The 27454-nt window shown below is 38.4% G+C and overlaps 1 protein-coding gene and 1 pseudogene across 1 annotated transcript; both read left to right on the top strand.

The window, feature by feature from the left end:
- The first annotated feature begins 475 nt into the window (after positions 1-475).
- Positions 476-7302, top strand: LOC125472302 (annotated as a pseudogene).
- Positions 7303-17362: 10060 nt separating this feature from the next.
- LOC125472293 (26S proteasome non-ATPase regulatory subunit 13 homolog B) lies at positions 17363-23617 on the top strand. The gene is made up of 6 exons (XM_048573525.1): positions 17363-17640; positions 19456-19902; positions 20964-21044; positions 21803-21999; positions 22094-22193; positions 23102-23617. Exons 1-6 carry the CDS (start codon positions 17491-17493, stop codon positions 23285-23287), a joined length of 1161 nt encoding a protein of 386 aa, XP_048429482.1. The 5' UTR covers positions 17363-17490; the 3' UTR covers positions 23288-23617.
- Positions 23618-27454: the final 3837 nt, after the last annotated feature.

Here is a 27454-nt window from a genome sequence, read left to right as displayed (position 1 = left end):
TTTATGGTAGACATAGTCGGCTATAAGAAAAACTAATGGGCTGAGAAGAAACTTGAGAGTAAAACACGTGGTTGATGACTCATGGATACAAGGCCAAGTGGCAATCCATGAAAAGCTGAGTGACACCTCACATGATGAAGTGTCGTATATTTCATATGGGCACATAGGAAATTTATGCAGTTGAAAATTAATCCAACTGCTATAAACAGAAACTTACTTTAAAAATTTTATTAACTTCAGCCGTTGGATCAAATTTTAACGGCACAAATTTTCTAAAGTAGTGGATTAGGTGTCCTGCATCAAATTTCCTACATCACCTAAATCTTTGATTAGTTGTTGGTTTTGAAGTATGAACGATTGCGACGGCCTGGAGACTTTTACTGGTTCTGAAGGTGTCCCACATCACCCAAATCTCATACAAGTTGGTACTTCAACTTAGTTTTGCTGATATTGTTAGCTGTGCATCTCTTAGAGTTTGCAGCAATATGGTGTTGTGTTAAATTCGGAGGAAATCGAAACTCTTTATTCGAAAAAAGAAATGTCTTAGAGTAGAGTTGTATGGTGTTCTTCATATCTAACAAGTTATAGTTAGAGTGTTGAGTGTAGTCGAGGATAAAGGAATCCGATACAAGTCAATGGAGCAAAAGGAGAGAGAAAGCTGGAAGGAATCGGTGAGAAAGATGCTTCCACCGAGTTCTTCAATCCCTGAAGATGCTGCCAATCTTGATTACTCTTTAGCCATGGAGTATGAGGGCCCTCATGTCCCTTATGATGTACCTAGGGTCAAACCCCTTGATGTTAATTCACATGGAATCCCAACTGCAGATGCGCTATCTGAATCACAAAGATCGGTTACCAGTACCGATCCACCAGTTATTGAACCAATACCTCTGCCAGTGTCTCTTATTGCTGGTGTCACAAGTTCCCCTACTCAAAGTCCAAGGTTATCGGGAAGCTCAGAATCTGTAGTGTCTGTCTTGCAAAACCAAGATTATTCTTCAGCCTCACCTTCAGCATCTCCAGGTTCAGTTCATAATCCTCCAAGTTGTCACTTTTAATACTGTGGATAGGTCTCAGAAGAGAGAGGTTGATGCTGAGAAGCCGGCTTTGCAGCTTATGTTGGGGTTTCTAAGGAGAAAAAGAAGAATAAAAGTAGAGTTTGTTACCGTTGCCGAAAAGGAAAATGGGAAACTAAGGAGTCGTGTCTGGTTTGTGATGCTAAGTACTGCAGCAATTGTGTGCTTAGGGCTATGGGTTCCATGCCCGAAGGGCGTAAGTGTGTGACATGTATTGGTCAGCCAATTGATGAATCAAAGCAGTTAAAATTGGGTAAACAGTCAAGGGTGTTGTCCAGATTGCTTAGCCCATTGGAAGTTAAGCAGATAATGAAAGCAGAAAAAAGAGTTCAGCCAATCAGCTTCGGCCAGAGTAGCTGATAGTGAATGGGTTCCCTCTAAAGTCAGAAAAGATGGCTGAATTACTTGGATGCCCCTTACTTCCCCGGAATTTGAAGCCTGGTAGATATTGGTATGATAAAGAATCTGGTCTGTGGGGAAAGGTGAGTTCATATTTGACATCGTTTTTTCCCATTTCTGCTAAAAGAAGGTACTGCCATGAATTCCATTGTATATCTCAACTTTTGATTTGACAGGAGGGAGAAAGACCAGATAGAATCATGAGTTCAAACCTAAATTTTTCCCAGAAACTCAGCCCAGATGCAAGCAATGGAAACACTGAGGTTTATATCAATGGCTGAGAAATTACAAAACTTGAACTCAGGGTGCTAAAGGTATGTCTCGTGAATTTCCAATGAAAATATTATTTCGTTTTAAAGTCATAAGGTGTAACTTTTAAGCTTGTAGAAAGCAACTAGGTTTTAGATTACCCTTTAGTCTTTGCTCTTACGAATCTGGTATTCCATTTCATATGAGTGTTCTTGTTCTTTTACGTAAGGATCATCACCATGCATATAAGAGCTGCATCACATGGTGAGATTACATTTATGAGATTAAAAACAATAGGAAGTAAAAGGTGACGCGAAGCTATAATCAGCAATGAGAGTAAGTGTTCAATGGAAGTTAAAAGGTTTCCTATACATAGGAACTTGATGTATATCAGTGAAATCAGGGACACAGTTCACATTACATGCATGCCACGCTGAAGCGCACTGTTGGTAGTGCGTAATGTATTATGAATACTATAAGTTCAAAACTTATTTATTATTATAACATGATAAGGGCCCCTAAATACTTTGTTTGTCTGGACCTGACATTTTGGACCCGACCCGTTAATATTAGTATTTGGGTGGATGCTTAACGGGTCGGGTCGCTAACGGGTGAATCCATTAAATAACGGGTCACTTTGGGTCAAACCGTTAGACCCGTTAGCACCCGTTAGTTGAGGATATTTTGGTAATTTCGGTCAAGTCTTAACAACAAAAAATAAACTCTATGCAAAAAATAATAATAATAATAATAATAATTGTTAACGGGTGAAATGGGTCAGGTTTGGGTGATCCGTTAGCTTAACGGGTTGGGTTCAGATGATCGGTTAACTTAACGGGTCGGGTTCAACCCGACCCAAACCCAATAAATCCGATCCGTTTACAGGTCTATGTCTGTCTTTAATGCTTTTGTTGCAAATCGATGTACCGCCTTTACTCTAATATACATCTTTACACTGTTAGGTAGCAAATGTGCAATGTCCGTGTGACACCCATTTTTGGGTCTATGATGATGGACGCTCTTAGGAAAAAGGTCGGAATAATATCAGAGGAAATATTTGGGAGAAGGTATGTACTGGAAAACTCAGTTGGATTTTTCTGAGCCTATATTGATTATGGCTGTCTTTATGAAGCATATTTATTTGCTTTATGTTAGATAGGCAACTCCACGGTTTGTCTGTTCCCTATTCTCTTTGCCTGTGCCTCAAGGTCAACCTAATGGACCTAAAGATGAGGCTAGCAATTATACCACTGTTCCAAATTATTTGGAGCAGAAAAAAGTTCAGAAGCTGATTCTTCTTGGACTTCAAGGGTCTGGGACCAGCATATCTTCAAACAGATGCAGCCCTTTATTTAAAATCTTTGTACTGTGATTTTCTATGAATTGCAGTTACTATGATTGATTGATAGAGTGGGAGCCCTGGAAGTAAAAGAAAAAAGAGAGCTTTGAGAATTTATTTGTTCTTACAAATATATGTTTTCCCTTCACGGTTTCCTAGTCCTGTATAAGTTATTTGGAGGGCAGAACTTCCTGTCAGTCTAGAGAACAAATAAGTGCATATGTTGTTTTATCTAGTCATAACCATGTAATGAGCAGAGTTGTCAGAAACTAGACGAGAACAAGTCACCTTAAAGGTTCAAATGGAATGGAGAGTTCATTTAGCTGACCTGATTCCAGAGCTGAGCATCTTTGTTTTGTATGTGTATGTTATTTTGGTAAATAATGAGGCACTTTTTTTAGTTGGTTTGTTGCTTTACTGCCTTTGAGATAGGTTAAGTAGAGAACTTTTCAAAACTTATTATGACAGATTGTTCATATGGGTTTTGAGTATTATATTTAAGGTTTCATCTATCTTTCTGTTCATTTGAAATCTCATTTCCCGACCTTGGGACTGATTTACGAAATAGCTATTTGGATATAGTCAGAGGCTAGGGTCTAGGGATGTCTAGAACCTGCACCCCGTGTTACGGAAAGAGTAAATTTGTTCATTGATGTTTAGTCCATTAGGTTTGTAACTGAGGCAGCCAGCCTTGCATTTGCTCTACACATTTGTCTGTTTTTCATGAGTGCCATTTTCAATGGAATTTTGCTCTAAACTCTAAACTCTTATAGATCTTTTTAATACTAGTTTTTGTAGCTGGTGTTAATCAGTATTTTTCTGTGGTCACTCGGTAGGCCAAGTTCTTGTATGGAAACAAGTTTACTTCAGAAGAACTGCAAGATATAAAGCTGATGATCTAGAGTAACATGTACAAATATCTAAGCATTTTGCTTTATGGACGAGAGCGCTTTGAAGAAGAGGCTTTGTCTCGGATGGAAGGACGTTCTCATGATCAAAACGCTGAAGCAGGTACTTTTGCAAATACAGATACAATATTGAATTTTCAATTTTAACTCAAATTTCTACTGATTAATTGCTTCAATCATGTTGTTCTTTTTATTCCCCAGTTGTAGTTGAAAGTCACTCATGCTTTGTTCCCTTAATAGAAATTTCAAGTAGAAAGGTTATTAATTGTAATCTTTGCTGCACTGCAATATAGTGGAAACTAGTGTTGAGAATGAGTCCTAGATTGATGGGAAGAGGGACCTTGTATGAGCTTATAAGAGGTTGAGCTACTCCCTATACTGCCAATTGCTTTTATGGTGGAACCACTTTTTTCATGGTATCAAAGCCAGGTTGTCCCACGTGTGAAGCCAAACGGCCACATGTGTTCCACGTCACCCCGTTGTGTTGTCCACTTATTAGGCTCAAAAATTCGCCATACGTGAGGGGGCATGTTGAGAATGAGTCCCACATTGATGCGAAAAGGGACCTTGCATGAACTTATAAGAGGTTGAGCTACTCCCCATATTGCCAATTGGTTTTATGGTAGAACTCCAACTTTTTTCAACTTGTATATGCATGAATCAATTGAGCATTTATCAGTACTAATGGAGGAGGAACGGAAAATATCATATATGTTGTTGGACTTTAGTGTAGAAGGGAGTACTCTCAAACTTTTCTGATGAGTGTTGGTTGCTCTAGAACATTTCCGTCTATCACTATTCTTTCCAAAATCACTCACAGAATTTTTCTCCTTGCAATAAATTAAATAGTAAATTCTTGTGGTTGATTCTAGGATTGTGGAGTAAGGTTCATTTCGTTGTCCTTAGATATTCATTTATCTTTAATATTCTTCTTTCATCCAGAGGATCAATATGTTGGTGGAGATGACTGTAGAATCAGATTTAGCAACGATATCCGATGGGGAATCATATTTGAGTCTTTAATCCCTAATTTATAGTGGGTATCCACAAACCGTTTCTGTTGTGATCTCTTATATTGCTGCTTTGCTTTCTTCTACCATTTGTTTCATGAGACTTGACCTTTAGGCACACCCATAACTCTCTTAGAGTTGACTAACCCTTTGTCTCATCTCGCGTAACCAATGCTTCTTTGACGTGTAGGGTGTCCTTCAAGTTCGGGGATTTTTTCTTGCGAGTCTTACTTTCAATCCTTGTTGGAAAACCATGGCCTGTTGTCTGTTGAGCCTTATTGGATGATTTGGATGCCTGATGCCCGGTATTCGAAACAGGTAGGTATTTGCTTGGAATGTGGCCTAATGAAAAATTAGCACATGTGATCTCACAAAATGAAGACCAAATACCTTCTTGAAGCCATATTTGTGTTCTTTGTGCTATACTGTTGGTGAGTGTAATCATATCTTTCTGCATTCTCCTTTTTCATCTTTTGTTTGGGGTAGGTTTCCTAAAATGTTTGGGGTTGTGGGTGCTTTGCCCAGAGATTGTTATTCCTTGCTTTATGAGGATCTTTGGGTGTTTAGGTCGAACAAGAAAGCTAGTACTTGGTGCCATTGTGAAGTTTTGGCAAAAATAGCAGGATATTGAAGATAAGAGAGGATATGGATTTCGTATGGAGGGAGAAGGTTTTTTGGCATCCTTATGGGCTTTTTGGCCACAACATTTCAGTACATTACCTCGATCTTACTTGATTGGGGGAGCAATCATTTTTATTATGCAGAGACTCAAACCCGTGTGTTTTTTTTACCATTCAAGCTATCCTTACTAATGACTATTTCATCTGAAAGAGGATAATCTGTTGCACATGTGATAGAAATGTAAGGTTTTAGTTACGTCATTGATGATTTATGCAGGCTAAAGATAATCATTCTGGATAAGAGTGACGCTGATTAATCCAGTTGCAAAATAAATCATCTTTTCTTCCCTGCATTTTGGAAAATTCAGTATGTGATATCTGATTGCATTCTTGTTTCAGGTGGTGAGGTCGACCTAGATGAAACTACTAAATGTGTTTACTCCATTAACCTGACATTGAAGCATTTCTCTGACTGGCTCCTGGAGGAGATTTAGATGCATTCTTCCCTGCTGCGACACGTGAATATGCTCCATTAGTTGAACAAGTGTGGAAGGATCCTGCTATTCAGGAAACATATAAAAGAAGAGATGAGCTTCATTTCCTTCCTAATGTTGCAGACTACTTTTTAAGCCAGGTAACATGTATCGAAACTTGTGTAGTAACAAATTTTGGTGAAGTAGAATATAATTTTGCTATGTTTTCTTCAGGCTGTTGAGGTATCTAACAATGAGTATAAACCTTCGGAACGAGATATACTATATGCAGAAGGGGTCACTCAAGCAAATGGATTGGCTCTCATAGAATTCTCTCTTGATGATCGTAGTCCGATGTCTGAAACATACACAGAAAATCTGGAAGCTCCACCCCCTCATGTAGCCAAGTAATGCTATTTTCTTCTTGTGTGTGTGATTTATATAACTCTTGGGGATTTTCCTGTTTATATGAGAAATGCTGGGGATTTTTTATTCTTCTAAACTTTCTGTACTTGATGTTGCAGATACCAACTTATAAAAGTAAATGCTAAGGGGATGAATGAAGGGGGCAAGTGGGTGGAAATGTTTGAAGATGTATGCGTGGTAGTGTTTTGCGTCGCGCTTAGTGATTATAACCAGATGTGGGTTTCCCCAGACAATAGCAGCAATGAAGCGTCACTTCAAAATAAGATGATACAAAGTAATGAGCTCTTTGAGAATATGGTCAGGCACCCTTGCTCTAAGGATACCCCTTTCATATTAATACTAAACAAGTATGATCTCTTTGAGGACAGGACAAAGTCAATAAGGCACCTTTAAGTTGTTGCGAATGGTTCAATGATTTTAGTCCGGTGAAACCCCACAACAATAATCAGTCACTAGACCGTCAAGCTTACTTCTATGTTGCAATGAAGTTCAAAGATCTTTATGCTTCCATCACAGGGCGAAAGCTTTTTGTGTGGCAAGCTCGGGGAAGGGACGGAGTGACTGTTGATGAAGCATTCAAGTACATAAAGGAGGTTCTGAAGTGGGATGACGAGAAGGAGGAGACCTATTATGGCGGACCAGAGGATTCATTTTACAATACAGACATGAGCTCCTCACCTTATGCCAAGTAGGGGTGATGTTTAATATCTTTATATTTGCGTTTGCGTTTGCTTCCTAATTAAAGTGAAGAGTGAGAGGAAATTGTAAAGCTCTTTGTAGTCTTCTCATCGGATTAAGAGCATATTTTTACTCTTGTAAACATAATTGATAAAATTATAATGATATCGAGGGGGTCTCGAATTAATTTGACATTGAGCATGCTCGGGGTCTCAAGTTAAATATATGGAAATTTGCTTGCTTAAATTTCTAGTGAGATGTGGAGTATGCCTTTGAAAGATCGAAACTTGAAAGAGAAGGGTGTATGTGTAGGGCCATTTTTTTTCATTGTGGGCAGATAACATTTGAAAGTTGATTTCCTGACCTGGATCTGATTCGAAATCATATGTAGGGTATCAATTCTTTATGTAATCTTTGGTTTGCTAACGAGGCTTGGGTTTTTTTTTTTTCTGAGTTTAGACACTACCTTTTCTATTCTTCGGTTTGATTGTCAGGTCGCGGTACTTTAGGACTCGTTTCATATTTATGATTGGATTGGATTGGATTGGATAATTCACTGTATTTAAGGTGTATGACGTCATTATATTATTAAGCATAATGAACAATGCATGAAGAGATTGAAAACTAAACTATTAGACAAGATTTGAATTCTCTTGCATAGGAATTAACACTCTCATTACGTAGTTATACCCTTAAAACCACCCAAAAAAAAATTATTTTGATTTATACACTTTTTGGTGGAAAACCTCACAAACTCTTAAGTCCGAACAATAAAAAGAAACAGTGGTGGTTGTAAAAAAGCGGTTGTTGCTGGCACTTTGTGTTTGTGGTGGTGTGGAGCCGTTGTGTTTGGGACTCGGAAACTTGTAATTTGGACTTGTATTGGAAACTTGTGGATTAGAGCCTTGTGCATGGGTAATGGTCAACTAATAAATTCTCACAGTATTCTATTTTATTTATTTATTTTTGTTGTTGTTATTAACTGGGAAAGGTTTAAAAGTATTACATTAATTCAGAAAATGAAGAGTTTCAAACTCGCGGCACATGTTCTACCCTACACTGTCCACTAAGATATTAAATCACATGTAAATTGTCAGAGTTTAAATAAGAGAAATTGACTAACTTGCCTCTTTTCTTGGACATGAAATTTAAGAGCCGAGTGAGAAAGATTAATTCATGTGAAACAACGTATTTATTAATTTATATGATATGTTTGCAAACTTTCATTTCTTACATGTCGATAGAAAAGGTTTTAACCAGTTTTCAGGTCCTCTTGTGAGCAAGCTCACCATTGCGTAATTAGCAGGACAATTGGGTTAAATTGGCTTTTGTCTCAAAAACTTGGTTCAACGGTTACAAAATGGGAAGGCAATTGGGCAAGAGCCATAATTTGGAAATCAACAGTCATAATTAATCCAAATGAAAGTTTGGAAATCAACAGTCATAATTAATCCAAATGTAAAAGAAATCCCAAAAACTTACAAACAATACAAATTTTTTTTAATGACACACTTAAAATTAAACATACTTAAGCAAATTAGTTTATTTTTTTGTAATTAGTTATAGGGTTAGGAATCCAAGTCCCGAACCGATCCCTTTCGGGAGGGGAATCCGAATACTGATCTCAAACCGAACTTTCGGTATTCTCAAATTTCGGGATTCTTGAAATGTTTTCACTATTTCGGGATGGATTGGGACTGGAAAACCCAATCAAAGCCAAGATTTGAAGGTCTTACTCTACAAAGAAACCCCAATTCAAACCCCCATTGTAGAAGCCCTATTTTGAAACATTAACCCTGATTCTAAACCCCACACACGAAAACCCCAATTCAAAACCCCATTGTAGAAGCCCCAATTTGAAACCCTAACCCTAGTTCGAAACCCCACACACACAAAGAAAATCACTGGAGAGAATTAGAGGCAGTCTTAGAGAGAGAGAAAGTTAGGTGTGTGACTGTGTGTGGTGGAGGGAGGGTGGAGAGTCGCAGATAGTGTGTGGGCAAGAGAATTAGAATACTTAGAATGAGATCCCTTAAATGGACCCCAGGAGGGTGTACTTATATTGACTGTGTGAGAGTCCATTATAGGATAGAATTCTCATCCAATCGGAAAAATCCAAGATGATATCTAGGATTAGATATTACGTCCTATTAGAAGCGTGATTACTTGCAATGTACATCTATTCCTAGATTGTAGGAACTCTAAGACATATAAGGATCTAATTATGCCCATATCCAGATTAGACCACGTGTCTTGCGGAACAAGCATGGTCATCTTGGTGGAGTCGCTCGGACTTTGCCTATTGCCCTATACCAGGGTGATGGTGGCACCACTGCTCCGTCTAATACAACTTCACTTAGAGTTGATGATCTATGACCAAACTTCTGAGTTAACACTATTCTAATTAGCCTTACTTCAGCCCTGGAAAATTATGGTCCCGCAATTACCTATAAGAATTAGATGGTCAAAGAAATCCAAGAGGAGGAGAATCAAAATATACATATGATTTGGTGACTGAATGACTGAGAGGGCCTCAAAAAGTCGGGAAGCTTCCAAATTCGCTGGAAAACCTCGTCAGAATCTAGAGTTTCAGATTAAGTTTCAATCTCCTTCAACCCTTCCACCTAAAAATGCACAAAATAAAAAAGCCGATGAGTTTATAGGCGATTTTTGGTATATTTGATGGGCACGAAGAGCAAAAGCTGCTCAGTTTGCAGCAAAGAACTTGTCAAAGAATATTTTAGATGAAGATGTGAAGAGGGTGACGATGAAATAGAGAAGTATTCAAGCATGGCTACTAAATACGGACTAATTTTTTAAAAAGAGGATTTATGTGGTGTAACAATTTTCATTAGGAATGGTAACCTCAATTCAAACTTCAAACAAAGGACTAATTTTTAAGACATGTAATCCAAAATTAAGCTTCACCACAACAATAGGACTGTTGGGGCATATTTAAAGACAACCTAAATCTAAAATTAGCACAACATGTAGTCATCTACTGTTAACTTTTGAAGTTTGTGTATTTGTATATATTGTTATGTCTAGGAACCGAAACATAATACAAATATATAGAGGAGTTTGAGTGAGTTGCAAACAACACTCAACACTCAAGACTCTAACTTAGAACAACCTTAATCAAGCTGGAAGTCGGCATAGGAAGAATAATTAACCTCCTTGAATTAAGGAGTTGCCAACCAGCTGCCAACAAGACAAGACAGCTGCCAACAAGACAAGACTCAGCTGCCAACAAGACAAGACTCTTATACAATTAGGTAAAGCACTTACTTTAGGTAAAGCACTTACTAGGGTTGACACAAACCCTATTACACAGATAATATACAATATACCTAGAGTACTTTCAATACTCCCCCTCAAGCTGGATCCAGAAGGTTGATGGATCCAAGCTTGCCGAGAAGCCGCTGAAACTGAGGTGATGCTAAAGGTTTAGTGAATAGGTCTGCAAGTTGATCGTAGCTCTTGACAAAATGAGTTTTGATGACCTGTGATTGTACCTGTGCACGGACATAGTGACAATCAACTTCGATGTGCTTGGTTCTCTCGTGGAAGACAGGGTTGGACGCAATGTGCATTGCCGCTTGGTTGTCACAAAAAAGAGACATGGACTGAGTAGTAGAGACACCTAAGTCGCACAGCAAACCTTTCAACCATATTAGTTCACAGGCAGTAGATGCCATGGCGCGATATTCAGCCTCAGTGCTGGATCGAGCAACTACAGCTTGTTTTTTACTTTTCCAGGTAACAAGATTGCCTCCCACAAATGTGCAATACCCCGTTGTAGACTTACGATCAATAGAGTTGCCAGCCCAATCAGCATCACAATAGCCTGTGATCTCAGTGCTCTCATTCTTTTTCATGATGATGCCACGACCTATTGAACCTTTGAGATACCGAAGTAGTCTCTTGACAAGATTAAAATGCTCCATGGTGGGAGAGTGCATAAATTGGCTAGCAATGCTTACTGAATAGGCTATGTCAGGCCTTGTAATAGTCAAGTAGATCAGCTTACCCACAAGACGCTGATAATAGCTGATGTTGGGCAGTGGTTGCCCTTCCAAGCTAAGTTTGTGTTTCGTGTCTAGGGGTGTATTGACAGGTTTAGCATCACTCATGTTTGCTTCCTTGAGAAGGTCCAGAACATATTTCCGTTGGCTGAGAAAGAAACCCTTGGGAGAGGTAGCCATTTCGATGCCAAGAAAATATCTAAGTATGCCAAGATCTTTGATGGCAAAACGTTGTTGCAGTGAATGCTTGAGCTTAGTTATTTCATCCATGTTGTCTCCTGTGATGATTAAATCATCGACATAGACAAGAACGACCAGTTTCCCAGCAGTGCCCGTGCGTACGAACAATGAAGAGTCTGCATTGCTTCTTTTAAAACCAACCGTTGTGAGGACTGAACTTAGCTTGGCATACCAAGCTCTTGGTGACTGTTTAAGACCATAAATTGATTTGTGTAATCTGCACACAAGATCAGGTTCATGACTTTGAGGATGGCCTGGGGGTAACCTCATGAAGACTTCTTCTTCAAGCTCACCATGTAAGAAGGCGTTCTTTACGTCCATTTGAAACATAGGCCATCCTTTGTTAACAGCAACTGAAAGGAGTACTCTTACAGAGTTCATCTTTGCAACAGGGGCGAATGTTTCTTTGTAGTCCACATCAAATGTTTGAGTAAAACCACGAGCCACTAATCTTGCCTTGTGTCTTTCTATGGATCCATCTGAGTTGAATTTAACCTTGTATATCCACCTGCAACCTACTGTCTTCTTTCCCTTAGGCAGTGTCTCAATGCTCCAGGTTTTGTGTTGATCAAGGGCATGCAGTTCATCTTGCATGGCTTGCTGCCAAACTGGTGATTGATTTGTTTCTTGGAATGACTGAGGCTCAACATGCTCAGATATAGTACACAGGAAAGCAATGTGTTTAGGAGACATTTTGTGATAGGATACGTAGTGAGACAGTGGATGTCTTGGTTTGTAAGTGACAAAGTCTTGCAGTCTTGCTGGAGGATGTCTTTCACGAGTAGGATTGTGTCGAGGTGCAGTCGATTGCAACTCGTAGGATGATTCCTCAGGAGCAATACTGTGGATTGATTCAGAATTGTTGGTATCATTACTTGAGGCTTGGTTGTCATTTTCAGTAGGGATATTTGTGTGATGAACAGGCCCCATTGCATCAGGTACTTCAGTGGCAAGGATTTCAGTTCTTGGCAATGGAAACAAATCCAAGTAATTCTCCCCCTCACTTGAACTATCCAGAGCTTGGCTGTAATAAGGGTTAGTTTCATGAAATCTGACATCCTTGGAAACAATTAACCTCTTAAGTTGTGGATTGTAACATTTGTATCCCTTTTGTGTGGATGAGTAACCAAGGAAAATGCATTTGGTTGCTATCGGGTCAAGTTTGTCTCGATGCAAGGACTGAACATGGACAAAACAAATGCATCCAAAGACTTTAAGGTGTGACAGGTCTATTTTCCTGTTTTTTACAATTTCCATTGGTGATTTGAACCCCAAAACCCTGCTAGGTAACCTGTTGATTAGGTAAGTGGCTGCCATAACACTTTGAGACCAAAAACGTTTAGGTACATTCATTTGAAACATCAATGACCTAGTTTTTTCAAGGAGATCTCGATTTTTTCTCTCGGCAATACCATTTTGTTGAGGTGTGCCAACACAACTAGTTTGATGCATGATGCCATTGTTGCTCAAATATTGTTTCATGACTTGGGACATGTATTCGGTGCCATTATCAGACCTTAGAGTTTTGATTTGAGAGGAAAAATGATTTTTAACAAGACTATGAAAGTCTTTAAACACTTCCATCACTTCACTCTTTGATTTTAACAAATATAACCAAGTTGCTCTTGAATAGTCATCAACAAAGGTTATGAAATATTTGTAACCATCAAAAGACTCACTAGTTGGTCCCCATACATCCGAGTGTACAAGTTCAAAAAGATGAAAAACTCTAGACAAAGATGAACGAAGGGGTAGCTTTGTTGCCTTTGACATGTGGCAAGTTTCACAATGAATTTGTTCTTTGTCTAAATCTGGAAACAAGGTGGACAAAACATGTTGAGATGGGTGTGCTAATCGCTGGTGCCACAAAAACTGGTCTTGAATGGAGACATGTACGGGTATAGACTTTGCTTGTAATCCACTGGGAGAGCTTTTCGAGATGTAATAGAGACCATCTAGGTAAAATCCCTCACCAATCTTCCTCTTGGTGACAAGATCCTGAAAAATGACATTTTCTGGTGAAAAAATGGCTAAGCAGTTTAAGGAATTTGTGATTTTTCCTACTGAGAGAAGTTGGAATGGAAACGAAGGCACGTATAAGGCCATGGACTCTATTTGATCAGATATTAAGTGAATTTTTCCCTTGCCTACAATCCTAGCACCTTCACCATTAGCTACAGACACATGTGATGGTTTATGAAGTTTCTCGAATTTATGCAATTTTGACACTTAATTAGTCATGTGATCTGTGGCACCGGAATCTACAACCCAAAAATCATGCAACTCATTCATTTTAAGAGCAGTTTTGAAAGCATTCATGATACCTTTCATGTCTTGTTGAGGTAAGCGATCAGCATCAGCCAGGAAACCAGCAAACTTGCCAAGCAATGCCGAGGTACTTCCATCTTCATGTTCAGCAGCACGATCTTCCCTACCCTTCTTTTGATGGAGATAGGTTGCGAACTCATTTATAAGAGTAGCAGGATTTGCAGTGAACTGTTTGTATGGATCAGAACTGTTGAAAGATGAAGATGTTGAGGTGTTGGCACGAGGATGTGCTCGACTTGTCTTCTGCGTGGTTTTGTCCTTCATGAAATCTGGCTTAAGTTCTGGATGGAGAATCCAGCACTTATCTATCACATGCCCGATGTTGTCACAGTGTAGGCACTTTAGATGGGGGTTTTTTCCTTTGTATCTTTTTTCATTTGTCAGATATGCCCTAGCTTCAGTCACAATGGTTTTTGTACCATTGTTCATGACTTTTCTTCTTACTTCCTCACGTTGGATGGTTGCACAAATGCTAGTGAAGGATGGTAGCTCAAGATTCATGAGGGTATGGCTTCTCAAATCCTCATAGTCTGAGCTCAAACTAGACAGCAATTGAAATATCTTATCTTCTTCAGTTTTTTTAAGAAGCACAGTGGGATCAGTGGTGTGAGGTCTATAGACATCCAGCTCATTCCACATGCTTCTTAGAGAGCCAAGATGTTGAACAAAGGTTTTACCTTCTTGTTGAACGCTGGAGATATCCTTCTTGAGTTGAAAAATGCGGGCAGAATTATTTTGATTACCATACATCTCCTTCACTGTTGTCCAGAGAGTGAGTGACGACTCGGAATAGCTGAAGATCTCAGCAATCTTTCTTTCCATGGAATTAAGCAGCCATGACATGACCAGCTGATCTTTGCAAAGCCACCCTCCATATTCAGGAGAAGTGACTCTAGGAGCAGGAAGGCTGCCATCGATGAAACCCAGTTTGGATCTTCCACCTAGTGTGAGACTAACCGCTCTTGCCCACGGTAAATAGTTGAACTCATTCAGTAACACTGAACTGAGTCGTTGATTTGGATTGATATCCATTTCAGAGATGTGAGTGGAAGGAGAAGCAATGGTGCTCTCTTTCTCCGAATGCTCATCAGCCATAGTTTTGCTGAAGAGAAATCACAGCGTAAGATATTCAAAGACAGGCTTCAGAGGGATGCCTGCTCTGATACCATGTTAACTTTTGAAGTTTGTGTATTTGTATATATTGTTATGTCTAGGAACCGAAACATAATACAAATATATAGAGGAGTTTGAGTGAGTTGCAAACAACACTCAACACTCAAGACTCTAACCTAGAACAACCTTAATCAAGCTGGAAGTCGGCATAGGAAGAATAATTAACCTCCTTGAATTAAGGAGTTGCCAACCAGCTGCCAACAAGACAAGACAGCTGCCAACAAGACAAGACTCTTATACAATTAGGTAAAGCACTTACTTTAGGTAAAGCACTTACTAGGGTTGACACAAACCCTATTACACAGATAATATACAATATACCTAGAGTACTTTCAATATCTACAAAGGTTTCAGAGATAACCCAAGATGTTATGGTAGAAGTGGAGGGGAAAGGGGAGGCAGCTGGATTGAAGTAATGGTCACGATGAAAATGAAGCCTACGGTGAACTTGCGGCTTCAATAGGATTGATTCAACCGCTTGTTGGGATTCAATGGGATTGTCCTTTCATTTGGATCCAAGGGCACAGAATGAAAGATTGTGATTATAAGATTTTAAAACCAAAAAGTTGAGATGCGATGGAATAACATAATCTCATTTTCTGAAAAAGTAGCATACATGAAATAAAACAAAATAAGTTGGGGCAATTTAACGCCCTCTCAAAAAGGGTATATATGCCCTCTTCTCTTAATATCATAGATATGACAAACTAATATAAAGTAAGAGAGAAGGGGTTGCATTTTACACCACAAAGTTTGGGGGTCATTGGTAAAATGGCCCGTGAGATTTCAATTTTCACATGTTACACTACGTAGTATCTGAATTGCATCAATTTAATGCCCTTTTCAATTTCACCGTCTAATTAGACGTTAATTGCTGATGTGGTATAGACTGTGTCCTCATTTGAAGCACATGTAGACTAAACTATCATCCACCCAAGGGCAATTTCTACAATAACTATCTCGCGCCTAAAACACTTCATGCTTCCTAACCCAATACTCTAAATTGTTGTGACCAAGAGGTTAAATTGCTGCAATGTGTACTTCAAATGTGGAATCGGTCTATGCCACAACAACACTTAACATTTAAGTAAGCGCTAAAATTGACAGAGGGGTAAAATTAGTTAATTTTAAAAACTACATGGTATAATATGAGGACATTGAAATCTTGTGACTCATTTTACAAATGACTTCTAGATCTCGTAATATAAATTATAGTTAATCCTCAATTAAGATAGGTGTGTAGACACAATAATACTTAGGGGTGAACATAAAAACCGCAGAATCGTGAAACCGAATCAAACCGCGACAAATAAACTATAACAAATCGTATTAACAATAAAAAAGTCAACATAGGTTCAAGAACCAAACTGAATCGTTCCGACCAGCTCAAGTTTCGATTTTCATGTTGGTAGAATTGTTCAAAACCAAACCGAACCATTTATATAAAGAATTAATTAAATTAAATTAAATAGTTGTATGATAAAGAAGATGCATGTACATGTGAATTTATATGTATATGTTAGAGACCCGGCTTTATTGCTTCTCGAGATTGCATTCACAAATGTTCCTGCAGTTTGGACCACAATATCATGAGCTTCATAATCAAAACTTAGAAAAAACATATACATACACGCAGAGAAATGGAGGCACGGCGATATATATATATGTGTGTGAATGTGAGTTCTGATACTGTTCCAAGTTTCCAACATATCTGCACACTACCACAAAGCTATATGTGTGAATGTGTGTGTGTATATATATATATATATGTGTGTGAATGTATATTTGTGTAATTCAGTATGTGTGTGTGAATGTATATTTCGTTTGCTACTACTTGTTTGCTTGCTGCTTGAAAAAGAGCTGCTCTTTACTTTTCGGTACCAAGGAGCTGCTGTTTAGTTTCAGGTGCTAAGGCCGGTTTGCTTGCTGTTGCTACCAAGGACATTTGAAGCGTGTTTCTTTTTTTGTTTGCTTGGTGCCAATGCCAAGAACATTTGCATTTTGATTTAGTATTTCAAAAGAATTTGTTTTGTTTTGAATTTTGTTTTGTTTGTAACTTTGTATTACCATTTTAGAAGATATATTTGAATGTAAGCATGCGAAAAACAAGTTGTGATTTGATATTCAAATGATTTAGTATTCCGAATCGTAAACCGACATGAATCGAACAGGAACCGATATAAACAACTGTTACGAATTTTGTAAAAAATTAAGCAAAATCACACCGAACCGAACAGTTGATACTTTTCGGTTTCAATTTGAAAATAAAATTGTACCGTGCTCACCGCTAAATAGTACTCTTTTCTTTTCTCTTATTTTTGTTCCATCTAGAACGAACCAAGGCATCACTTATACCCGACCCGACTTGGCATGCCGCACATCCATCTCCTAAACCAAGTAAATAAGGCCTCCAACAAATGTCTCACTTTTGTGTTGTATTCTTTCTTTGAGCACAAGCTAAATGAGGTGTTTTTGGGGATTTACATAAATAGAAACCAAACCAGGCCTTGGGTCTCCAACCCTCGCAAACTCTCTCTGAACCAGCCATGGCCGCGCTGCAGTACCTGGAGTTGCTGCGCAACGCGCATCCGGAGCTCGCCGAATGGTACAATTCACTCGCAGATCTGTACCAGAGGAAGCTATGGCACCAGCTCACTCTCAAGCTCGAGCAGTTCGTTGCTCTCGCCGTCTTTCAGGTCTGTTTCCCACCCCCAATTTTGGGTTTCCTTGATGCTTGAGTGTAGGAATGTGAGTTGAGACAATTTTTCTGGAGATTTAGGGTTTGTGAAATCGTTAGGTTGGGGGCTTCAAGTGGTATTTGGGTTTTGATGCTGAATTAGGGGTTTTAGGGGAAATTAATAGGGAAATGAGCTTTTGGATTGAAAAATTAGGTTTTTTGTTGTGGAACTAGGGTTTTTTTGTGTGAGATTCTTCCATTTGGTTTTGTTTTCTCACTTGGGTTGTAGATCGTGATTCATACTGGATAAGATGCACAAGTTACGCTTGAAGAGATCTTTAGAATTTTTGCTTTTGGTTGCATTAAGTGACACCCTAGTGTAAGTCTTTGAAAGCGTTTGCCTTTGTTGTGGTTCTACTCTTTTCGGGTAATTTGAGTAACTAGAGGTCCAAGAACTAGGAATCCATTCATTCTGCTTTTGAGTTTTATTCTTTGTGAGTAACTAATTCTTTTGATCCGAATTTTTTAAATTATTAGATTGGAGCCAAAGGCTTAAATCTTGATGCCTTTTTTTTTTTATGGGTTTTAATTCCCTTGGAACCCATTCCAATTACAGTTATTTGTCTGGGCGCAAAGTGGGTTGTAACTGTTTGAAGTAAGCTGCTTAATTAGCATGTGGCTGCTTAATTATCATGTAGCTCCATGCATCAAATAATTTGTATTTTTGTATGTATACTTTGTGGCGTGCAATTTAACTTTCATTGCTACCTGGAGGGGGGAGGAGCTCATAGGAGGTTAAATGGGTTCCTGTTATGAGGTTACGCAGTTATAGCGAAGTTGTTTAAAGTGTTTAGTATGACCCATGCATTGTATAGAAACATATATCAAAGTAAACTACGGTTTAAAAGCTACTTTGAAGATGCTTTCCAACTGCCTCTACCAAAATTAACCCATAGTCTAAATGTTCTCTCTTTCTCAATGTATTTTTTACAACATGCCTGTTTTCGTAGATTAAGGAATTAACTGAATTAGATTGGAGACCCTTAATGTTTAAAAGGTGAGAATAATGGAATTTGAACTGTATAAGATATAGAGACTATCTCGCAAATAATTGAAGTTAGTTTAAGTACTTTATTGTAGTTGTCACAAATGTGACGCAATAGGTATTGTATTTTCTATTCAGTTTTCGATCTCCGTGCAGTGCATTTATCATGAGAAATGCATTTATAACATTTCAGCATGCATGTAACTGGAAAAAATAAAAACATTTAGGCATGCATTTGCATGGAACTAGGTTTGCCATCCTCATCCCAAGGCCAGTAGCTTGATTGCTTTGTAAGTTATAATTGGTCATGTTTAGCTTCCTTTGTGCCTTCACATCACATGTTATGGTTGTGTGCCGTAAGGAATTTAATTGTTGAAGTATGTTTTGATCTTAATCAGGATAATGCTATTTTACAAGCATCTTGAGATGAGATTAGATTGCACTTATCTATACTTGACCGAACATGTCAATAGCATTGATAAAAAGTACAAAGCCAATTAGCATTGGATTCATCTGGTTCTATGTTTTATCATGTAATTCATTTGTACGAAGAATTTCATTAACCTGGCACATTTTCTTGAATAATCGAATTCATCAGTTGTTGAATTGTGGTCTGTTGAATGCCGTTATGTATGATCTCTTAATACTAGTTGCTAGTATTATGTCTGTGGATGTATGTACAAGTTGTATTTTTTCTTGAATTGGTAAGCATTCCAGTATGACGTTTTGTTTCTTGGATGTGTCCTTTCTTCCCACATCTGACTTTTGTTTCTTGTTATTGAATATCAGGCTGGTGATGCTTTAATACAGTTATACCACAATTTCATCACCGATTTTGAGACTAAAATCAACCTTCTCAAGCTCGCACACTTTGCGGTCATCGTTTCTCGACAGTACCCAGAGAAGGAAGCTGCTATCAGTTACCTAGAAGGGGTGATTGAGAAGCTTCAAGCCACTAGAGAGAAACGCATAGAGGAACCAATCCTTTACATTAAGATGCAAATAGCAATATTCAAACTTGAGCAACAAGACCAAAAAGAGTGCAAAAGGCTTCTAGAAGATGGAAAGACTACACTTGACAGTATGACTGACATTGATCCATCTGTATATGCTAGCTATTATTGGGTATCATCTCAATATCATAAGTTCCGTCAAGAATTTGCTGAGTTCTACAAAAGTGCTCTTCTTTATCTAGCATACACATCAGTGGAGTCTCTCTCAGAATCATTCAAGCTGGTATGCATTGATAGTCTTATGCGTGAACCATTTTCCTTTGCAGTTATTCCTAGGTTCTACATCCCATCATTATTTTGGAATGTTATGTTACAAGAAGGCTTGAAATCTGTAGTTGCACATACATACTAGAGACAAATGGTTTGTTAAATTTAAATATCTTCCATTTCTTATGTTTGCATCTCCCTTGGCAAAACGTCTCTTCTAAATATTCCTGTCTGCAGGATCTTTTAAATGCATGTGTATTTATTAAACTGTTTTTGGCTTTGCTTTCACCAAATCACTAGTTTTGTAGAAACACAGAGCATTTTCTTGCATCAAGTGTAATAATTTGTTGAGTTCCATGCTTGGATTCAAATCTTCCAAACCATGCTTTGCCTTATAAATATATTATGCCAAAGGAATAAAATAAAGAGAATGGACAATCTTCTACTTCCTGCCATCATCAGTTACCTAATGTTGAGTTCCATGATTGTAGCCATAATTTTAATAGGGTAGTTTAGAGAATACAACTTAATGTGAAGATGTTATTGGTTGGACAAATATGGAATAGGATTAATGTCAGGGAACTTAACCTTTTATGTTCTTGAATAGAAATGGTGTAGTATAATTTTTATTTATTGTAGCATAGGTGGACGAAAGAGGAGAAATGCATTCAATTCTATTTCTGTCAGTTAATTGGGCATTTCTGGTTTGCAAGAACTGGAAAGGTTTGTAGTTACATGTTAGTACCCTTCTAGGAGAATCCATTAACTTGGCTAAGTGCACTTGTAGTGTGCAGGCTGCCTTGAACATTGACTCTGTTCAACCCATAGTTAATTAAGGGTCTCATTTCATACTTTTTTACTCTTTACTGGTTCAGTTTGCATTTGAACAGTTGTGATTAGGGTGTGAGTGATAGCCTCTGCCGACAGTAATATTTATCTTTCAGATTCCTATGAGTCAACTGTTCATATTTGGTAACTTTTTAATTTTACTTTTACTTCTGAGTGACTGATTGGTAGTTTATTTTGTTTAATCCATGATAATTTTTTAACGGTTTGGTTGTTTGCATCGTATTTAAGGATCTGGCATTTGATTTGTCCCTTTCTGCACTCCTGGGAGATAATATCTACAACTTTGGAGAGCTGCTTGCGCATCCTATCGTAAGAACATTTTTGCTGAGTTTTTTGTTTGGTTTCATAATATTTTGCTTCCTGTGCACTGCGTGTTACGTGGAAGAGTTCCCTTTCAAGATGCACAAGGTGTTTTTGTTACTTTATATGAAATATTTTTGCACCAAATACTAGGACATTGGATTTGAAATTGATCAGAAACTAAGTAATGCATGCGCAACTAAGCCTGTATGTAGATTCGCAATGCAGTCTTGTTGATACTGCTATTTATCATACACTGTACAGTCACCAGTTATTACCGCAATTCATGTACCTTTTTTTACTTTGGTTTTATTTTCACTTTCCCACCTAGAGCCTGATAAATTACTTTTGATTTCTACTGCTATAGACTATCATGAAGTGATTGTCATCTCAAACCTAGTTGCCTGGATCTATGTATGATATGTGCATACATGGTTCTTTTTACATGGATAAATGTTTGTACATTGGGTTTGCATAATGATTTAGTGAACCATGTGGTTTTAGGATCTGAATTTCTCTTATCTACCCTACCGTGGACGCTTGCACCGTCCATTAGTGTTTTAGTGGATGACCTACTGCTTATATAGATATTAATTACATAACTAGAAAGACCTACTGCTTATATAGATATTAATTACATACCTAAAAAGTTTCTATGTAGTTGCCATGTGTTTCTTCTGATATGTGTAGCCTGTAGGCTACATTATAAGTTATTTGTGCTTCACTTTTCTTTTTTAATATATGACAAATTTTAACAATCTATCCAGATTAAGAGCCTTCTAGGGACAAAGGTAGAGTGGCTTTACTATATTCTTCAAGCGTTCAACTCTGGTGATTTAGTTCGGTATCAAGAATTATGTCGTGTACACAATGCTGCTTTGAGAGCACAACCAGCATTAGTTGAAAATGAGAAGAAGCTTTTGGAGAAGATTAACATTCTATGCTTGATGGAAATTATCTTCAGGTTTGTGTGTTCTAGATTGTCCTTTCACTTGTAATCTGTAACAAAGGTGTGTGCTTTTGAACTACTATTCACTAAATTGATATGGTCCTTGCAGCCGGCCATCTGAAGATCGGACTATACCATTGAGTATCATTGCAGAGCGCACCAAACTTTCTGTTGAGGATGTGGAGCATCTTCTTGTGAAGAGCCTTTCCGTAAGTTCCTGTATTCTTAAACTTGATGGACAGTGAATTAATTTGGATTGTCCAAACTAAAGTTCTACAACCCCTGCCCTTTCATTTCTCCCCACTTGCAGATGTATACCAGTAGAGAAGAATGGTTTTTATGACGACAGTTCTCAATGCATGTCTTAGTAACAAGTAAAGATTAAGTACTCACAACGATACTTTTCATAACTCTTGCATTCAGAATAGGAATTTTAAAAAAAAAAAAAAAAAAATGAGAAGCTTATGATTTGAGAGACTGAACTTTTTACTTGGTAAAGTGCTAGTATTCTAAAGTTGATCACATGAACACGTTTGAGACGTGTTAGATCCTATGTATATGGTATTGGCATTTCAAATCTTATTTGCACATATGTTGTGGGTTCCACACTTTCAATTCAATATAACTGACCTAGGATATATTGTATGTTGCATGCAGCATGCAGCATGTGACATGCAAATGAGTAGAAATAATTATATGTTGTTCTTGTATTTATTTGTAATATTATTTTACATACAATTTAGTTTCAGACAATAAATTTAAGGCCTTTATTGCATCCAATTGTTTTGTAGTTGTATAGCTGTCTTGTACAATAGTTGTAACAAGGGAAGATTTAGGATAGTAGTTTCTGCCTTAACAAGGAAGTAATTAATCGGATTTTTTTTTCTTTCTGTTTTTGCGGGGTTTACTTAAGACTTGGCACAGTTAATTTTATAAATAAAAGGAGACTGAATACGTTATGATTTGGTAGTTTCTTTGTTAATCTGATTTGCATTTGGATTTTCTATATTGCAGACAAGCAGGGTGTTAGATGACTTATTCGCTTATTCTGTAGTTAGAAAGTGTTGCTTTCTTTCTATTTTCTATTTAATAATTATGGGAGAGATGTTGACTGCAGGTTCATCTGATTGAGGGAATAATCGATCAGGTTGAGGAGACGGTGCATGTGTCCTGGGTGCAGCCAAGAGTTTTGGGGATTCCACAGATCCAATCTTTGCGTGATAGGCTGGACGGTTGGTTGGACAAAGTCCATACTGCTTTGTTATCGATCGAGGCGGAAACACCTGATTTGGTTGCGTCTTGAGTCGCCTCTTGCTTTATTTTCTGCCTAGTGTAACAAATCCTTATCGGAAAAATGGGGGGTTCAAAATGCAAGGGCGGCCAGGAAACACTAGTTTTCGGTTGATTGAGCACTTCGGGCCAACTTTGTTTATGCTGCTTTTCTTATTGGTGATGCTTTTTTGTTGAATCATTTTCCTGGAAGGAGCGGCCTTGTGTACTGTACTTGGGAGTAATACTCCATTGTTTAGTGGCATGGCATGCCTAGAGACGTGGTGAATCGATTAAAACGCGCTGTCGTTATACCTTTGTATTTTGAATTTTCCTTTCCTTAGATAACCTAACTTTATGCTTTTTCTTTAGTTTTAATGATTTTCTCCTTCTCGCTACTGGTTCATTTCGCGGTAAATGTTTCGTGTTCTGTTACTCGCGGATGGATGACCGTTTGAACCTAAAAATCCTTCATTTTTGCAGTGCGTGCATTGCCAAAATGGGGTTACATTGCATCAGAGTATTTGTGTGACATGTATTTTAGGGTTTAGGGTTGGTTGCATGAATTCAGCTTTGACAAAATTCAGAGTATTTCTCTGGTGCCCGTTGCAGCTGGAGATTGCTTCTTTCAAGAAAGCAGAAAGTGGCGTTGCTCACAAGTGTTTCTACTAGAAGTACTTTTATTATAAATCTTTGGCTTTTTAGCTTGAAATGACCCTTGAGATTGGCTAACTTTTCATTTTTGTCATTGTGATTTGAAATTGATAGAAGTTGTCATTGAGATTGTTCACCGTTAATCATTTTGATCATTTCGTATTGAATAAAAAAAATAAACCAAATTAATCCAACAAAAACTAAGGGAATTTTTGTCATTTTATTCTTATTGAACGAAGATTCTTTGTGAGATTAGGTGAGCTAGGCGGACGGCTAAGTAGATGTAGGCGTATTTTTTTAATTTTCAAACATCTATGAACTAATCAGGATGGTAGTCAGTCGCCTAGTATCAAGACTAGGGCTAAGTAGCATTAGGTGAGAATTTTTAGAATGATGCTTATCACACAATATTGTTGGATCAAATGAATTTAAAAAGATTAATAACCAAAAATTTTAAAAAGTGAGAAATAAAAATGTGTGTAAATAGAAGTATCTAAACTTAATTAGAGCAAGTCCACTGTGTGCTCCAGCCCGAGGGATAGGCGCAAGAACAGGGCCATGTAGCCCAAGTGATGAAGCCCAGCGTGTGCTGGCAAGCGAGCCTGAGCAGGCCCGAGGGAAAGGCCCGACGATTCATGCTAGCCCGAGCTCCTGAAGGCAATGTGACATGGGCTCACGTCAACCACAATATAAAATTAATAAAAATAAAAAATATTAATAAAAAATTTAAAATTTTAAAAAAATTAAAAGAATGTAAAACCCAACGGGCACTCGCGATCCCCCTCCTTTGTCGTCGCACCCCAGTCCCTCCTCCGCTGCAGCTGCTGCCACACCTCACACTGCCTTCACCTCCACGCACTCGCGATCCCCCTTCTTCCACTCGCGCATCCAGATCGCATGATTTGTGACACACCCCGACCGAAATCAAGGCATGTTGCCCGTCATGTGAGAGTGATGTAGCCATGTGCACAGTGCGGAAGTATAAATAATAATAGAAAAGCGAATAAATAAAAACCAAACTACTAGATAAACTAGTTAAAGTAATACGCTAGTGTAAGACTAAGTGTGATAAATATAATCAGAGCACAAAAAGTCTAAGTGTAGTCCAGTAGAACGAATACTAATTACACAACACCCAAAGGTGATCCTACATTTGTGTTGTTTGTCAGAACCACCGTCAAAGTTCTCGTGAGCCACCAAAGCGCTTCTACCTAAAACTTGGAAGGGCGCAAAACAGAAAGTGTGAGTGAGCAAAAACAAAGCTTTTCAAAATCATTTCATTCTCAAAAGTTCTAACCCCTCTCCGTAAAACCTGTATAAGTTCCCAGAAAATAGAATATATGAATATAACGAAATCATGCTCAGAATAACAACATTCATAAATATGTCACGACAAATTTCTCAGCATAAAGTATAAGTAAACTAGGTGATATCAATCAATGCAAATGATATGTCAGCCGGAGTCACCTAACGTGACCTGTACGGCTGAATCTAGAGCTCGAATCCACATCTCAACAACTATACCTGCACACGAGTCGGAACCACCTAAAGTGGTCTGTACGATAGGACTGGGTGTAAATAAATACGCTCAAGTGCTACGATCACGTGAAGACTGTGCGAATAATCGTGGGTCACCTACGAGTCGGAACCACCTAAAGTGGTATGTACGACAGGACTGTGCACCTAACTTGGATCCAAGATGAGCGTGTGGTGCGGGAGGTGAACATCACGTGAAGAATTGTGCCCTAACTCTAAGCGGGAGCACTAACACCGGGGTGCAAGTTTATGAGCTCTCAATGCATCTCACCTAACCACTAATTCACAACCATAAACTATAAACTTATCTGGCACTTACCCGTGCGTCCGCAGCACCACACATACATATATGCGACTACTAATGCATAAATAAATAGGCAGGCACTTTGCATGGCATTTTAAAACAAATAAACATTCAATTTCATTTTCTGGGAAAACTCTCAAGTATATAGATATATACGGAAAACCAAAAGCCCACTCACTGGTATGTGGAAGGGTCGTAGCCCTCAAGCCTCGAGCGACTGCGCTCGTCCTCAGGATAGGTCTCACCTATATGCGAAACAACTATATAAATGTTAATTTAAAGCACATAACCAAAACTAAGTAATAACTTCTCATACAATGTTCAAATGGGGTGTTTGAATATACCAACATGATCTACTCAACCTCATGAACATCCCCATATTTTTAAAATAATTTTATGACTACCCACGTGTCGGCCAAGGCACGGCCACACGCGCCGTCCATGTACAAGCACGTGCCTAGCACACTGACGGCGGTAGTTAATGCCGTTAGGAATATTCCGTTAAAACTAACCTGACGCCGTTACTGTCTTTATGAATATTCCGTTAAAACTAACGGAATATTCCCCTTTCTTCTCCGGCTAGCCGCCGGACTTCGTCGCCGTCGCCGAAAAACTGGGAAAAACTTCCATTCAAATCTCACTCGTTTCTCAATCAAAATTCATGAATTTTGTATGAAAATGAAGCTTACGAAGAGTAGAACAAAACCTTACCACTTTGGGGACCTAAAACCAACGGAATCTCGCCCGAAAAACCCACGATATTCCAACCAAACCTGCAACTCATTGAAACTGGGCTTCCCTACATCCTAAACACTTCAACTTTCTTCTCTGAGCTTCGTGAGAGTGTTCTAAAGCTTTATACGACCTTAAAAACTCCTAAAAACTTCACGATCATGTGTGCATGAACAATGCATGAAATATGGGGTTAGGGTTCTCGAGGTTTTCGAAGGTTTCAAGTCTCACAAATGGTATAAATGAACTCAAGAACTTGCAAGGAGTTCGAATCTTACCTTCTAGACGGCGATCCGTGCCTAAAATGGTTGATTTGGGTGATGTCCGTATGACTTGTACGGAAATGCAAAAAAATCCGAGAAGGAGGAGAGAGAGGGAGGGTCCACGGGTGTTTAGGTGTATGTGGGTGTGTGTGTGTGGTCCTAGTTGAGTCAACAACCAAAAAAACAAACTAAACAACACCCCACACGCAATTTAACGTTCAAGGGCAATTTAGTCTTTTCACACCTACAGTACAAATATTCCGGGACGGACTGTCACAACTTGGGATTTGTTTTTGGGGAAGAGAGAGAGAGAGAGAGAGAGAGAGAGAGAGAGAGAGAGAGAGAGAGAGAGAGAGATTTTAACTAAGGAGGTGGCGAACTAAGGAAAAATTGTGAATTTTTGTGCGGATCGGCTATTGATGTTGTCAGAGTCTGAGGCCCTGCCTTCGGAGCTCAAGTGAGAGAGAGCTGTTGAGCTTGAAAAAGAAAGGAAAAAAAAAAACACAGCTTTTGGAATGATGTGTTGGCATTAGGGGTGGAAATTTTTACTAAATTACCATACCAACCGCCTTACCAACCATACCATACCATACCAAATTATTACTAAAAATTTGTACCAATTGGTAATGGTACGGTATTTGTACCGTACCATACTGTTTCAGTACAGTACTGGTACCCAAAATCAGTACCGGTGGTATACCGTACCTACCAA

This window comes from the organism of the source record quoted next, unplaced genomic scaffold, assembly GCF_019419815.1.
Source record: "Pyrus x bretschneideri cultivar Hongxiangsu unplaced genomic scaffold, Pyrus_bretschneideri_v1 Contig69, whole genome shotgun sequence".
NCBI lineage: Eukaryota > Viridiplantae > Streptophyta > Magnoliopsida > Rosales > Rosaceae > Pyrus > Pyrus x bretschneideri.
This window is presented reverse-complemented; position numbering and strand designations above follow the sequence as displayed.